Source organism: Megalobrama amblycephala, linkage group LG12, assembly GCF_018812025.1.
Source record: "Megalobrama amblycephala isolate DHTTF-2021 linkage group LG12, ASM1881202v1, whole genome shotgun sequence".
Taxonomy (NCBI): Eukaryota; Metazoa; Chordata; class Actinopteri; order Cypriniformes; family Xenocyprididae; genus Megalobrama; species Megalobrama amblycephala.
Window position 1 is genome coordinate 18,308,645 of NC_063055.1, and position 16,173 is coordinate 18,324,817.

Below are 16,173 nucleotides of genomic sequence, written 5' to 3' on the forward strand. Positions count from 1 at the left end.
CTGTCAAGAGCTAATGGCAATAGCAAATATGTTACTAGTTAGTGTAGTTTTAATTAGTTTTAATATGATGTACGCAAATTGGGATGCAGCCTTTGTTTTTTGTATTGATTATTACCAACCACAGATTGATGATGAAGATTCTTTTAAGTAGAAGTGACCAAATATTTGCAGTGGAGAAGGATAACGTATGTGTATGCCTGCGGAGTGAAGTGAAGGAGAGGCTGTTTTGAACTGTACAGCGCCTGCAGTCCAATCTGTGTGCAGAGCAGAAAATAAAGCAATTTGTTATCCACCGAGTCTCTGCAGGGGTGCCTCCTCAGCACTTTTCTTACTCACTGTGTGGGTTAGAGAGAGAGTGAGAAACTGTTTTTGTAGTTTCAGTTGTGATGTGCTGTGTGTGTGTTCCACTACATTACTTTAATTGGCCTGGCCTGTCTTTGTGTTCCTCTGTTAAACTCAAAGCAAAGCTCAATCCCCTTTGAGTCACTAACATGCTCAAATCTCAGCCCATCTTTTCATCTATATAATCCCAGAAGTAAAGCCGCTTGTGTTTGATAGAGGTACAAAATTCAGTGTCAAATTGTCCCGTAGACATCACTCATTTTTTGCTGTTAATGTGCTGTTTGGGTAGCAGTTCTTTGTGAAGGTACCTGCTAATGCTGCTAAAAAGAATGTAAATGTAAGTTTTTGCTGCTTAACATTTTTGTGAAGGCCAATTGAGGCCAATTTTTCTGAATTGTTTTGTACCAGAACTAAAAAAACAAACATTTAGTTTGGCTTTTGGATGAATAAGGTTGAGTGGATGCTCGACAGAGATCGTTATGTGTGTGTGAATATGTTAGGCCTGTTCAGGTGAGATCAAGAGCTTTTTAGCTCCCTGAGAGAAGCACCTGTCTTCATTTAGGATCAGAGAGAAAGGTTGTGTCTGAAAGCATGCCAAGTCATGCCAAGTCAGTCAGTAGTGGGAAGGATGGTGCGTCCTATGATTGGCTTCTAAAGTTACAAAGTAACAAATTCAGTTGAGCTTTATAGAATATTTAGTTACTCCAGTGCAAAAGTTTTGTAGAAATAGAATAGAAATAGATAATAACTGCTCAATTGCTCTATCAAATTACATTTTTATTTTTTCTACTAGCTGGCAAACTATATTAAACATTAGATATATTAAACAGAAATTGATTGTTCTGTCAAAAATGACTACATGGGTGGATTTTAGTACAAAAGATGTTATTTGTACATTGGATTCTGATGTGCACTGATAGTAACACTTTACTAAAGTAGTGCATTAGAACATTTTATAAGGCTGCACAATATACAAACCCGATTGCAAAAAAATTGGGACACTGTACAAATTGTGAATAAAAACAGAATACAATGATGTGGAAGTGTCAAATTTCAATATTTTATTCAGAATACAACATAGATGATATATCAAATGTTTAAACTGAGAAAATGTATCATTTTAAGGGAAAAATAAGTTGATTTTAAATTTCATGGCATCAACACATCTCAAAAAAGTTGGGACAAGGCCATGTTTACCACTGTGTGGCATCCCCTCTTCTTTTTATAACAGTCTGCAAACATCTGGGGACTGAGGAGACAAGTTGCTCAAGTTTAGGAATGGGAATGTTGTCCTATTCTTGTCTAATACAGGCTTCTAGTTGCTCAACTGTCTTAGGTCTTCTTTGTCGCATCTTCCTCTTTATGATGCCAAATGCTTTCTATGGGTGAAAGATCTGGACTGCAGGCTGGCCATTTCAGTACCCGGATCCTTCTTCTACGCAGCCATGATGTTGTAATTGATGCAGTATGTGGTCTGGCATTGTCATGTTGGAAAATGCAAGGTCTTCCCTGAAAGAGACAATGTCTGGATGGGAGCATATATTGTTCTAGAACTTGGATATTCCTTTCAGCATTGATGGTGCCTTTCCAGATGTGTAAGCTGCTCATGCCACACGCACTCATGCAACCCCATACCATCAGAGATGCAGGCTTCTGAACTGAGCACTGATAACAACTTGGGTTGTCCTTGTCCTCTTTAGTCCAGATGACATGGCATCCCAGTTTTCCAAAAAGAACTTCAAATTTTGAATTTGTCTGACCACAGAACAGTTTTCCACTTTGCCACAGTCCATTTTAAATGAGCCTTGGCCCAGAGAAAATGCCTGCGCTTCTGGATCATGTTTAGATATGGCTACTTTTTTGCCTTATAGAGTTTTAGCCGGTAAAGGCGAACGGCACGGTGGATTGTGTTCACCGACAATGTTTTCTGGAAGTATTCCTGAGCCCATGTTGTGATTTCCATTACAGTAGCATTCCTGTATGTGATGCAGTGCCGTCTAAGGGCCCGAAGATCACGGGCATCCAGTATGGTTTTCCGGCCTTGACCCTTACGCACAGAGATTGTTCCAGATTCTCTGAATCTTTGGATGATATTATGCACTGTAGATGATGATAACTTCAAACTCTTTGCAATTTTTCTCTGAGAAACTCCTTTCTGATATTGCTCCACTATTTTTCGCCGCAGCATTGGGGGAATTGGTGATCCTCTGCCCATCTTGACTTCTGAGAGACACTGCCACTCTGCGAGGCTCTTTTTATACCCACTCATCATGTTGCCAATTGACCTAATAAGTTGGTCCTCCAGCTGTTCCTTATATGTACATTTAACTTTTCCGGCCTCTTATTGCTACCTGTCCCAAGTTTTTTGGAATGTGTAGCTCTCGTGAAATCCAAAATGAGCCAATATTTGGCATGACATTTCAAAATGTCTCACTTTCAACATTTGATATGTTATCTATATTCTATTGTGAATAAAATATAAGTTTATGAGATTTGTAAATTATTGCATTCCTTTTTTATTCACAATTTGTACAGTGTCCCAACTTTTTTGGAATCGGGTTTGTATTTAAACCATTTAAAAATCATAATAGGTGCTAAAATCATAGTGCTATTGTGAAATCACAAAGTTTGTGATTCAGTTTAATAAGTATATGCGCTGCAGGTTTCTGAGTGAAGCGCAACACTTTAATTATTTACAGTACATGCGTGCAGGTTACGTGTTTCTCAGAGTGGTTCTGTTCACAGTAAATGCTGCCCCGCACAAACTCAGTCTCTGCATGTGCTGTTTGTTTGGTTAACGTGCATTTCGGAATGCATAATGTCTGTCGCGCTTTGTGTTTCATATCGAAGTGTTGCACTGTTATCATTTACATGCGTCTCAGCAGCTCGGTTTACAAACTCCATCTCTGCATATTCTGTGAGTTTGGGTTGCTTATAATGTTCATCTGGAAACTCAAGAAGAATTAACACTGTAGTAAAGCATGCTGGTGGTTATCGTCAGCTTCAGCGCATGCAGCTCAAACAGCAATGCACAACTAATAATGACTATGACAAACAAGAATTTGATCATGCTGTAAAGTGTAACAACAACAATCACCAGGCCATTTGCACCCAATGCAGGCATTTGTAATAATACATAATGTGCATAAGTTGATTATGTTTTATATTGCGTATATTACATTATGTATTTTAACAGTGTTGTTAAATAAAACAATATGATTACTTGCTTTTAATACTTTATTTAAAGTCATTGAAGTCATTGTACTGTTTTTACTGTATTTTTTCATTTAAAGGTGCAATATGTAAGAATTTTGCAGTAAAATATCCAAAAACCACTAGGCCAGTGTTATATATTTTGTTCACTTGAGTACTTACAATATACCAAATGTTTCCAACTATTTGTCCATCTTAAGAAAATTGCAATTTTAACCAAGGCTCCGGGACGTGTGAGGAGTCGCCTGTCAATTGCGTCATACCCGTGTTACCCTCGGTGTCCGGTTTTATTTTGTAGAAACGATGGAAATGCCAAAGACGCTTTAATATATTACATGCTTTAATAGGCAAGGGAACAACTGTTTGGTTACATTTATAGACAGAAAACTAATTATTGTTATATAGCTCAACACGTTTAGTCTTATTGTTTAGGCTAAATCTAATTTTCTTGATTTTTTGCGAGTACCATGTTTTATCAGAGAAAAACACTATTTTGTCAAGTAGCTAACATAGCATAATCAGATGCAGCTTTATTTTTAGTAACAGTAATACAGAATTGTCTCCATGATACAATACATTTTAAAATTAATTGCATGCCATTTATCGACACAAGCCATCCATCATTTTATATTATATTCTAAAATCGATCTAGCTTACTGCAGTGTGTAACAGTCTCACAGCAGCCGCCGAGCGAACGCACAGAGTAACGTTATAACATCATTTTCAACACACTCAAATGTATCTAATCTGATAAACAGAGCTGTGTTACCTCATACTCATGACCGGAAAAGCGGAAGCAGCACCGGCGACTGTGGCAAAATAAAAGTTCTGCTGCTCGCAACGTGTGTTGTGCAATCACTCCAGCAGTACAGTAACGTTACAGTAACGTTAATAATCGCATCCATGAACATGATTTCTTCTTGAGTCCTATCCCGATTGTTTCCACAGGCTGTGAGGTGAAGACCACATGTCCCAAGATTCCGCACTCAAACTTGGCGTCATCAAGCCTTGCCTTTGTTTTGAATAGACCTCTATTGACCTCTAGCAGACAGAAAATATTACATATTGCACCTTTAAGGCTATTTTTCACTTGGGTCTATTTATATTATCACCCAAAAAACTACTCGAAATTACTTGATTACTAAAAGTGACAGCCCTAAATATAACCTTAATTGAAGATGATTCATGCTGTCTTTGCTGTGTGGAAATGACATTGTTCATGTGTAGAGAACCGCATGTTTAAATGAGGACATGATATAACTTCTATTGTTTTTATGTAAAGCTAATTATAATTCCACTGTTTGTAAAAACCTGGATATATGAGGTAGTCTAATTTTAAAAGTAGAATTTGAAAAGTCATGTTAGCTAAAACAACTTTTAACATATTTTATCATGTGGAAATTGAGAGTAATATTTTTAAAAATCCTTTTCTTTAATCCTTATCCATTAAATCACAAACAACAATCATATGGTATTTGAATATTGTTGTGGCCAATGGGGGGCCTTAGAGTTAAAAATGGCTATACACTAGAAAAACCTAGAAAAGCCTTTCCTTTTTAGAAAAAAATAGTATTTGCCTTATATATGAATTGATTTTCTAATTGAGGACATCTCCGATTGTCCCCAAAAGGAGGTTTTGCCTGATTTAGCTCACTTTTGGGGACAGTTTTGTACACAGCAGCATACGCTCTCTTTGTTGGCTCTTTTGTGTGATCTTATTAATGGTCTTTGTGAATGCATCTATAAGACATATGAAATAGCATTACTACTCATTGTGTACTCTTATGTTGTGTGTGTGGTGAGCATACATGCACTTATTTTTATCACTATGGTACACGTTTGCCCCCCTGTAATTAGTCAGACTGTGTCTAGCATTGAGTGAAGCAACCCTCGAGCATTGAGCTCTCACAGACACTGACGTTATGTAATTAATTCGGCCTTTTCCAATGATCTGTGATCGGTAGCAGCTGAGAGGAGGATTAGAGTGTGTCTGGACAGCAGCCGGCAGACATGCTGAACAGATTCATGGTTATGAGGGCATGTGTGATCTCACTTGTGTGTGCACGAAAAAGTAGATTTGTGTAGTTTGTATTACATTGAGTATGGAAATTAGCAGGATTGAGTGGTATTGATTATACTATACATGGCAGTATGACAAATTGAAGAGTTTTGATTTAAATCAAAATGGTACATTTTCTTCATATGTCTTTTTTGCTCTCTCCATATCCTCATACCAAATACACAGGGATGTGTGTGTAAAGCCTGTTGTGGGAATTTAACCACTGACCTTGCTATTACCATGTGTGAGGTGGTAATATAGTGTCAGTGACCTGTCCTTTAGCTGTGAGTCAGTTCGCTTCACTCTAAATGGACAAATCAAGCAATACAACTGCAGGTGTGTTGACTCTGGGGGGGCTGGCTGTATACTGGCTCTCATGTTGGTTTACAGCAATATAAAGATGTTTACAACAATATGAAGATTTTTACTAATCTCTAAATAACCAGACAGAGAGAATCAAATTTTATTGATTACTGAGGGGGGGAAAAATCAACGCAACACTATATTAGCACTTTCTCTTTTAACACTCACTGTACTGTGTTATTTGACAGAAATGTTGTAGATTCATATTTTATAATAATTTAGGTGAGTTAAGCAGTCTACATAAAGTTTATCATAACTATAGAGATTTTCACACTTGAGATTGTTTAACCACGGCTCATTGTTAACCGTGGGTTATGTTGTTTTATAAAATGGTTAGTTCCTGTCTTTGATTCTGATTGGTCAATAGCTGTGTTTTATTCACGATCTAACATGGCAATGACTGCTTCACCCAACGGTACTGTGTATCACTACACAACACCCTTAGCAACCACTCTTAGCAACGTAAACTGTTTGTTCTCAGTTGATATTGTTCATTGAAGCTTACTGTATTATGTAGAAGAGTATTGCAAGAAAGAGATCGATTGAACGAGTTTATTACCTGCATTCAGATTTAGCATTTTCCTTCAGGTCAGTCCTATGTTCATAATAAAAAATCTGTTTAAATGTCCGATGTATCATCTTGTCCTTTTAACAGTTAAGGGGTTTTCCCGTGACTGACAGCGCTAGTTAAAGATGTCAAACAGCGATGGAAAACGCGACAATTGTAGTGAAGAAGAGACCGTCATTCTTAGCTTTATAGTTCGAAAAGTTTGAAAAGAAAAAACTTGATATTACAGTCAGCAATGTGTAATATGAGGATGCGCAATGCTAGAGCCTTTATGTAAACAGGTCACATGCTGCATTTGTCCAGACAGTGACGCTGACACAGCAAATATTCAGATAAGGACTTTAACCCGGGGTTTAGGAATGTGCAGTGTGAAATGGTACTTTATGAATACCCAGGATTAACTGTCAACCCCGGGTGTAGTATGAGCACTGTGAAACGTGAATAACGATAATCCAGGATTCCGTTTACCAGGGGTTTATAGGGGTTTTTCACACTTGAAACGGTTAACCCTGGGTCTTTTTAAACCGATGTTTCACATTGTACAATCCTAAACCCTGGGTTAATGTTCTTATTATTATATTCTTTTTCACTCAAATTTGACAGTTTTCCTCTCAAATGTTGAATTTACTGTTTATATACAATACGTGGTGTTTCCGTGACTGTCCAAAGCAGGCAAATATGAGTATACACTTGGTTGTCTGTCGCTAAGCGTCTGGCTGTAACATTCTAACGGCACATCATTTCACGCTCTACAAGTTTGGCACCGTAACATGGGGTTAATGCCACAAAAGCAGTGCTAACCCTGCTCCAGAGGCCGTTACACCTCAGGTGTGCATTATTTTCGAAGAATTCAACAGTCCAGAATAAATTATTCCGCTTATACTATGGTTACCACGCCTCAAGACATGTTCCGATGTTGTTTTTCAAGACATTTGTCAGGTTTTTGTCCTTAAAACACTCTTGTGTGTAGGACTAATTTCGTACACATCTCATCCCAAGCGTCCGTTGCATATTCTAAAAAGTCATTTCAGAACTAGTAACAGAGGCTTGAGCTTTCATAGCAGACTAATACAGGTGATACAGTTATTAACGCAGTTGAGTGAAAAAGAGAGAGAGAAAATAAGCATATGTGAATTAGCCTACCTGAGTCTGTGTGTCTCTCACGGCAGCAGTGTCTCTACTAATAGCAAAACTATAAGTTTATCTACCTCAAGAACTGCACAGTTATTACCTCGCTGGTGAGAAATGTCATGTATCTTTTAAGTTGCTAAACTATTTTACTGATTAATTTGTCAAAGTAGCGCTGACAAAACATTTCTGTGCGAGTGTGTGTCAGTACTATACAGTGCGTGTGTATATTTGAAAGAGAGAGACAGAGCAGGAAAGAGTATGTGCTTTCAGGACATAATAAAATGTATTTTGTAGCAAAAACTATGACAATAATTTGTTGTTTTCATCCTATTGTTTACTATATTTATTTGCTTGGTCTGTGTTGTTGTGGGTTTTGTTTCTTTTGCGGTTGTAGGCTGTTAGGACCTATTAAAATAACTGAAATCATTTGGCGAAGTGATATGGAACTGCAGTGCAGTCAAGAACTGCTAGAACTAATTTAACCATGCGTTTCCTTGAAAATAAATGCACAACTTATTCGAGCATTCAACAGCACCGTAGTATAAGTTTTATTAACTGTTTGGCAGTCAGTGGATATTCTGCTACGTAGATTCTCTCTAGTTGTCTGAAGTCTTCTGAAACATTTCGTTTGTAGTTTAGATTAATAGATTGTTGAATTGGTAGGTTTAGATTGTAAGTGTGTCCATCCAGTGTTTTACCTGTGGCTACTATGGTCCTGCTAGAGTACAAAATAAGTTCTTGTGATATATAAAAACCATATGCATTTTCATAATGGGTCAAAAATTGAGCTGTACCTGAGTACCAATTAACTCTAGTTTCCAGATGGTTGCACAGCTTTGAACAGTGTTAAACAGCATGAGAAGATGATACAGATAAAGCATCAGTGTGAAGGTATTATATAAAAGGCTGATTAGGCCTGATAGATCGCCATACTGAACGGGTTTCTCCCTCCGTCCATTTAATCTCAGCGTGTGCAGTATCGATGTACCGTGTCTGTACCCTGGCTGAATGCAAGGCTGGAGGGTTTTAAATGAACATCAGTGCTGTGCTTTAAAACAAATGGCTGCTGATGAAATGTTAAATATTCAGACTAACACTTACCGCCGTGTCGGAAACAACCCACTGCTCTATAACTGCCATTAAACACCGGCACGCCCCAGATCTATGCTGCCAATCTATATTACGTAAGTCTGTGTTCTGCTAAACAAGAGCATGCAGTGGCCAACTGCAGAATGATACAGCCATTACTCTCTGGCATATTACAGACCCACAGTGCCAAGTCATGTTATGTAACTTCACAAATACACACTGAACACGCTAGACTACGACATACTAAGAGATACAAGTGCACAGATCGAGATACAGAAAAACGAAAATCATTTCACTTCACCACACTGCACTGGATAGGGAGGAATGCTAATGAATTAATGGACCCTTTTCACATTTCCGTGGTTCTCAGAAGCGGAAGTCAGCATAGTTGGTAAACCTCTATTGTGGTGCAAAAATAGACAACAGCAAATATAATTTATAATAAGAACTCTTCTCCAAAAGAAAATATCTTTGATGGCATTTCCATGACTTTCCAAAAGAGGGAAAAATATAGAGAGAATGATTACATCAGTCAGAAGAGAGAAGGATGTCAAATTTGCCTCCACTCCCTCTGCTGTTGTGTTCGAAACCCTCTCAGCAGCATTAAAAAGAAGGCAAGGCTTAGTCTTCTACTGGCCACAGACTTCTGACCAGCTTGGAATTTTCTCACTCAAACCACTGACTGCTGCTGTTTCTATTGTTATAGAGGGAAGAGCTGCCTATAACTGCTGGTCTAGGATCAGTTTTTTTTTTTTTTTTTTTTCTGTAATAGCATAGTGGTGAAACAGATTTGGTGTTTGCGCTCTTGAGAGCATCAAAGGTTTCTATTTACAATGTGTTTTGCAGCATTAAACAAATGTAGGAAATCATAAACATACAGTATATGTAGATTTCTTGAGCACAGTGGCCTATCAGACGTGTTTAGTTAGAATCCACTCACCACTCAAAACTCTGTAGTTTTTGTCCAGTTCTGAGTTGTGCATGCTGGCAAATCCTCTCATTATAAATTAACTTATGACAAACAAAGTGTTAACATTATGTAGGCTAAATAAGAGATTCACTGTGCAGTCAGCTCTATTGATTATAGTGGAACTTTTTGAGGTTGTGATGACTTGAGATGACAGCTTTTTAGTGATTATAAAGAGAGTGATCTTTGCGCTCTTTCTAGGCAATATATAATCCATTCAGTTTGGGTTCCTTGCCACTGACGCCTTTGGCTTGCTTAGTTGGGGACACCTACTATTCAACAATATTATGAATATATATAAATGCACTAAATTATACTGATGATTATCAGCTAAATCAACTAAATCAACACTGAACTGACTCAAGCTGACACTATTTTCTTCTAGAGCTGCTGTACAGCCAAAACAAATTTTGTTGCATAATTTTCCTGTTATCACTGTAAAGCTGCTTTGAACTGCTGCATTAGGTAAGGAAATGATTATTTATTATCATAAATAATCATGTGATCATGTGACGTTGCTGAAAATTCACCTTTGCCATCACAGTAATAAATTCCATTTTAAGATATATTAAAATAGAAAACAGTTATTTTACCCTAATCAATGTAGCAGATATTGTGTGTGTATAAAGATAAAAAGTGCTTCCAAATGTAGCAGCAAAAACAAACATAGAACTCAAAAAAATGGAAGTTGTGGAAGCCATCTGGAAATTGCTTTTTTAGAGTTGCAGAGACTTGTAATCTGTATGTAAGGAGTTGACCTGGATCTCAGGCCAACAGAAAATAATGATGTACATGTCCCATGAATCATTTGTACTCTGTTTCTAAGGGATTATATTTGGAGAGCCAGTTGTCTTTAGCCCACAATATCTGTTTGCAGTTTCTGATCCATGAATGAGGATTCACAAAAATATCATTCAGAGGGGTATTTTTTTTATATCTGATGACTTCACTGTAATGATATAATGGTATAATAAAAAAATAATAAATAATATATATATACATATATAATATATATATATATATATATATATATATATATATATATATATATATATATATATATATATATATATATATATATATATAGGGCTGTCAATCGATTACAAATTTTAATCTAATTAATTACATACTCTGTGATTAGTTAATCTAAATTAATCGCATACATAATTTTTGCTGTGAAAGTATTAAATATTTCAATTCAAATGAATCAATGCAGGGTTTTTCCTGGGTCAAAAATGGTCTTTGGTGGTGACAGACATGGTCATCCACACAAACAGTAAAAACTACCCATGTGATCTGCGAGCCCGATACTGACAATAAAGTACCCGTCACTTTCACTGTAATTCTTTCTTGCCCTCTTTGCAAAAAAAAAAAAAGTGATTTTATAGCTTTGTAAGAGATGCTTTTTTGCTAAACCTGAAAAGTATTAAAAAGTAGCATTTAGAAGTTATATTAACTAATAATATAATTTTCTACCATATACAATTGAATGCACATAGCTAACAACAACTTGCTTTGTTCTGGTTTCACCTCACTCCAGTCTAAACTAACTGATTTTATAGGTAGGCCTAATTTACTACACAACCTGAAAATATTGTGGATTATTAAGGCTAATTTTACTAACCACTCTTGCTAAATGGGGTAAGCACACTTATGTTCTCATTTCAGAGTTGTTAGAGTAAATGATTCATTATAGACCGTGTGGACAGATCAGTTGTTGTCATGATTCATTAAAATGAATCTGTTCAAATGAGTCATTAGGTCGCGAATCGGACATTAGTGGATGTTGACGCGTTGCGTGCGAATCGCGACTGTTATTAAGACATCGCAAAAGATTTGTCAACACAGAAAACACTTCACCACTGGATAGGATTTTCTTTTTGTTTACTGAAAGTGTGGTTTATGTCAGCTGCACGTGCAAGGGAGAGAAGATGAGGTGACATTCTTTTGAGCGATATTCACACCCAACGGTTATTCAGGAAAAACATTCTCCGAATGCGCCTCGTGAAACATGGATTCGGTCTTATGAACTTTTAGCATTGTGTCAGTTGATTTAGATTATTATGTGTGAGGTAGAGAGAGTGCAAAGACGGTGCTTACTTTGAAGATAGAGAGAGCTCGCGAACACGAGGGAGGATCTCTGCTCGTTCTGTCCGTCAGCGCAGCAGTCGTCTCCCTCCTTCATTTTACAGTCGAATGGTGGCTAGAACGGCTCCAGGTTCAAAGGTCAATACGGAATGGATTAATCTGTGTTATTTTTTCGCAGATTAATTAATCAAAATTAACACGTTATTTTGACAGCCCTAATATATTTATATATATATATATATATATATATATATATATATATATATATATATATATATATATATACATACATACATACATACATACATACATACATATTCCTGTGTGTGTGTGTGTGTGTGTGTGTGTATACACCACATTAATGGCAATCAAATAATGTGGCTTTTTGTGTGTGAGCGTGTGTATTATGAACCAGTAAATGGTTGAATAGCTAGTATCACTGTAACACAGTTTTTTCCATCCATTAATCCATGCATCCATCCATCTAACCATCCATTCATCCTCATGGATATTCGCTTATTATTGAAATTGGGTCTTCTATCTCCCCATCCCAGGTGTCGCTCAGCAGGATGGATGTTGCCATTCACTAATACCTGCATACACACAAACACTCACACACACACAGCTTATGTCAGCCTCTCTTGAGACTGATACAACCATTATGAGCATGAGATGACCATCTGTAGCCCACACACGTATATATACCTACACAATCCCACATACAGCCCCATGATACACTTACCTCCCTAAAGACCAATGAAGTCATTTAGCCATTGGCAGAAACAGTGTGTTATGAGACAGAATGCTGAAAAAGTTTACCTACTCTACAGTCTCATAATGTGTGTTCATGTATGTGTGTGTATCACAGTGGGGTCTAATTAGGAAATGACATCAGCAGTGGAGACTCATCAGTCTTGTATGTAAGGCTGAGGTCTGAACAACACTGCTGACATGCCAACAGAAAATGTGTCACTTCAGCTGCATGTACAGTGAAGTTAAAGAGAAATACTGTGTTTTACTGCACCTCATCCTATTTAAAGGTGATGTTGTGACATTTCTGCTCCAATACCTTACTATTTGTTTATTTAACACAAAATTGTTTTATATATATATGTATGTTTTTTTTATCTAAATGGTTTTGGGAACTTTTAAAGACAGATATGAGCATGTTTTTTACATTGAGTGTGTGCATTTTTCATGACTATGTATGTGCATTAGGACTCTGTGTGCATTAGTTTTTCTTTTAGTGGATTTGTATTTATAGTAACTTTAGACTTGTGCATCTCGCTAGTGGCATTGCAACATTGTGCTGTAGCAAATGGTTGCTATTTATAGATCCATGATGTATACGGGTGCCTACTGGCTCAGAAAATGTGGTACTATTGCCTACACAGACACGTGCACACGTACACATGCATACATACACAGATTGTGTGTTATGCCGCATACAGCCTCCCTGAAGAGAGGCGTTTGCATTAGGCCACATCTACTCTAACAGCAAATTGAATCCATCTATCCATCTAACAGTATTTATTTTCTTTCCTCCCTTAGGAGACTGAGATCAGCAGGAAAAGAAAGGAGTGTGAAGTCCTTGAGGAGGAGGTGAAGAAAAAGAGCCAGTCATGTCAAACTCTGGTGAGAGCCATTACAAGTTCACATCTTATGAGAGGGTCTCACATGCTGGGTGTCATATCAAAGACTTTTCTGATATATTTACTGTTAGTCTTCCACCATACGCCACTTTTGTAGTTGTGATTCATAAGGGGCCATAATGGGCCTAAACGATTTTAGGGGCCTGCAGGTACCCACAACAAATTAACAGTTAAAACCTTGCATTGTATATACTGTGGCCACATGAGCACAGTTATGTATGTAATTCAGATCACATGGAGAAACCATTGTAACAATAGTAAAATACTGTGATGGATAATCACACTGTCAGTGATTTGTGGTGACAAAGCAACTGCTTGTCATTTTTGGTGAAAACTGGACATTTTATTTGATGACTGTCAGTGATGAGACAAATGTGAACGCTTAAATATGAAGTATCGTGCTCCTGGGTTGCAGGTTTGTTGTTAGGTCCATTAGGAATGTGAACCATTTATGCAATTTATGACCACTTTATGCAGAATATCTGAATGACATATTTTTGCAGCTCATAAATGCTGTGGGTGGACTGTGAAAGGTTTTAAATTATGAGAGCTAGATTACATGCCGCATGGTCTTTTATTCCAAAAAAGCAAAGATATTGCTGAACTTTCGGTTATCTGTTTGGTCAACATGTTGGCTTTCTTGTCAGTGATGTTTATCATTGCTTATTTTGTTTTCATCTAAATGGTTTTGGGAGCTTTTTATAGACAGATATCAGCATGGTGTTTACACATGGCTCCTTTAACTCTGACCAGAGCACATGTAATGTTATGATGCATTTGCTCAATATCAGAACATTTGGTAGGCAGTGTAGGATTGTACAAGGGATCAAACCGCCTACCTTGTGGGAAGTGGCCCAGTTCTGCCAGCCCACCCATGAGAACTGTGTGCTTTAGTATCATAATTAGACTGCATTTTGATTGGCATGATACATTTTGATCCAGGGGGACAGTTTTTGGGACAACACAGGTGCTGGTGAACACAGATGCTGGTATTTGCCTGGATGAAGCACATGCATTTTGGAAATGCTGTTTGTTTTACAGACACACACACACAAGTGCATACCTACTCATCACTCTCAAGGGCGTTTTCTCTCTTTCCCGCTCTCTCCCAGTCTTTCTCACTGTTCCCACATATACCAGACATGGAGAGCTGACTCCAAGGTCCACTGTCAGGGGAAACAAAGTGAGCAGAAGGACAAAAAAGCAAGCACAAGAGAAGGGAAAAGAGAGAGAGAGGGGAAGATGAGTGAGAGAGATAAAGAGTGCGTGCGTATGTACAGAGACTAATCGTCCCTGACTGCCAGGGAAGCTCTTTTAAAGAGCCTCTCTCTTCTTCTGTATTCCTCTCACCTCAGCGTTCGGGAAAGACTTTTCATCCATTACACATGAGAGAGGCTTTGCTGGGGCTTTTTAGAGCTGAGGAAGACCTTTTAAATGGGTCATGCCCTAAGTTTCACATTTGATTCCTGGTTTTTGGTCATTTATGGAATTAATTGAAAATGAGCGCTTGTACCATATGCTTTGAACTCGAGGGACAAGTCCACCGTTATTTAAATATTAATTCTTCAAGTATGGATTTTGTATAGATTGTCACATTAAAATATTGATCCTGTTTTTTTAATAATTATATTTTACTTTATTTGATTTATATAGAATTGTTTAGCATGTGTTATAAGCTTTTGATCAATTTGATGAATCCTTACTGAATAAAAGTATTAATTTCTTCTATAAAAAAGTTCACCTTCCCCAAAATTTGGACTGGTGCTGTAATGTATATATATTCCAACAGTACTAAATGTTTTCTCTCATGGTTTGGGGTAGATTTTAATGATTATAATTTACTCTATTTGAAAACAAAATAAGCCTTTATGTCCTCATTTAAAAAGCTAGGCTCTGTTTGCCACAGGAGCTCCATTTTCACAGTAATGACTGGAAAAACACTGAGGTTAACACTGAGTCTGATACACACACAAACATTGGCAAAGCCTGATAGAAGTCTTTTTCCTTCTTTTTTAAACATTGTTTGCTGTGGATTGGCAGAACATTCATCTATGCCTCTACAGCTGCCAGGCCTCCACCAATAATGAGTGAACTACACCTGAAACTTCAGCATTTTTCACTCCGTTCCAGATGGAAGATCCTGAGATGTTATGGAATACAAACGGTTCAGTGTTTTCCTCTTTTTTTTCATCTAAAAAAACAACTCCAGCATGACACAAATGTAAATGCAGTCACCTATTTTTTTTTTGCTTGACACCACTAGGTTGTAAATATACACTGTAATGTATATATTATCAGGGTTCAAGTGCTTTAAGGCCTTTAAGCACATGCGTAAAAAGGTCATATGTTTTCATTAGCAAGCCTGTAACCATCTCGATCATAGATGGAAAAGACCATTTACAGCCAATACATGCATTTTACCATAGGAAATATATGGTTTTTAAAACTTTTTAACAGTTATCGAGGTTGATCCAAGAACCTAGGACTAGTTTATCAAAGTTGGTTTTTGAATTAATCAGTATTTAACAAACAATTCGATGGACAGTGGAGGTCTTAGAGGCAAAGTTGCTCAGAATGAGGAGTTCTACCATGTGGTACGAATGTGGTATGTGGGCGTGTGCGAAAAATCGGGCAATACACAATCCTTTGCGCATGTGGAATTTATTTTGCCAGTTTATTTCGCATTTCTCACAGGCCTCTA

At 37.3% G+C, this 16,173-nt stretch overlaps 1 protein-coding gene across 32 annotated transcripts in view; it reads left to right on the forward strand.

Annotated features, from left to right (window-relative positions):
* rimbp2b (RIMS binding protein 2b) overlaps positions 1–16,173 on the forward strand; it is a 187,755-nt gene that overhangs the window by 75,144 nt on the left and 96,438 nt on the right. For all 32 annotated transcript variants that reach the window (XR_007187406.1, XR_007187404.1, XR_007187405.1 and 29 more), the window contains one exon: positions 13,372–13,455. Coding sequence is in view for 26 of the 32 variants with exons in the window: in XM_048209372.1 (XP_048065329.1) it covers positions 13,372–13,455 (84 nt within the window). In the remaining 6 variants the exon portion in view is untranslated. The remainder of the gene's footprint in view (positions 1–13,371; positions 13,456–16,173) is intronic.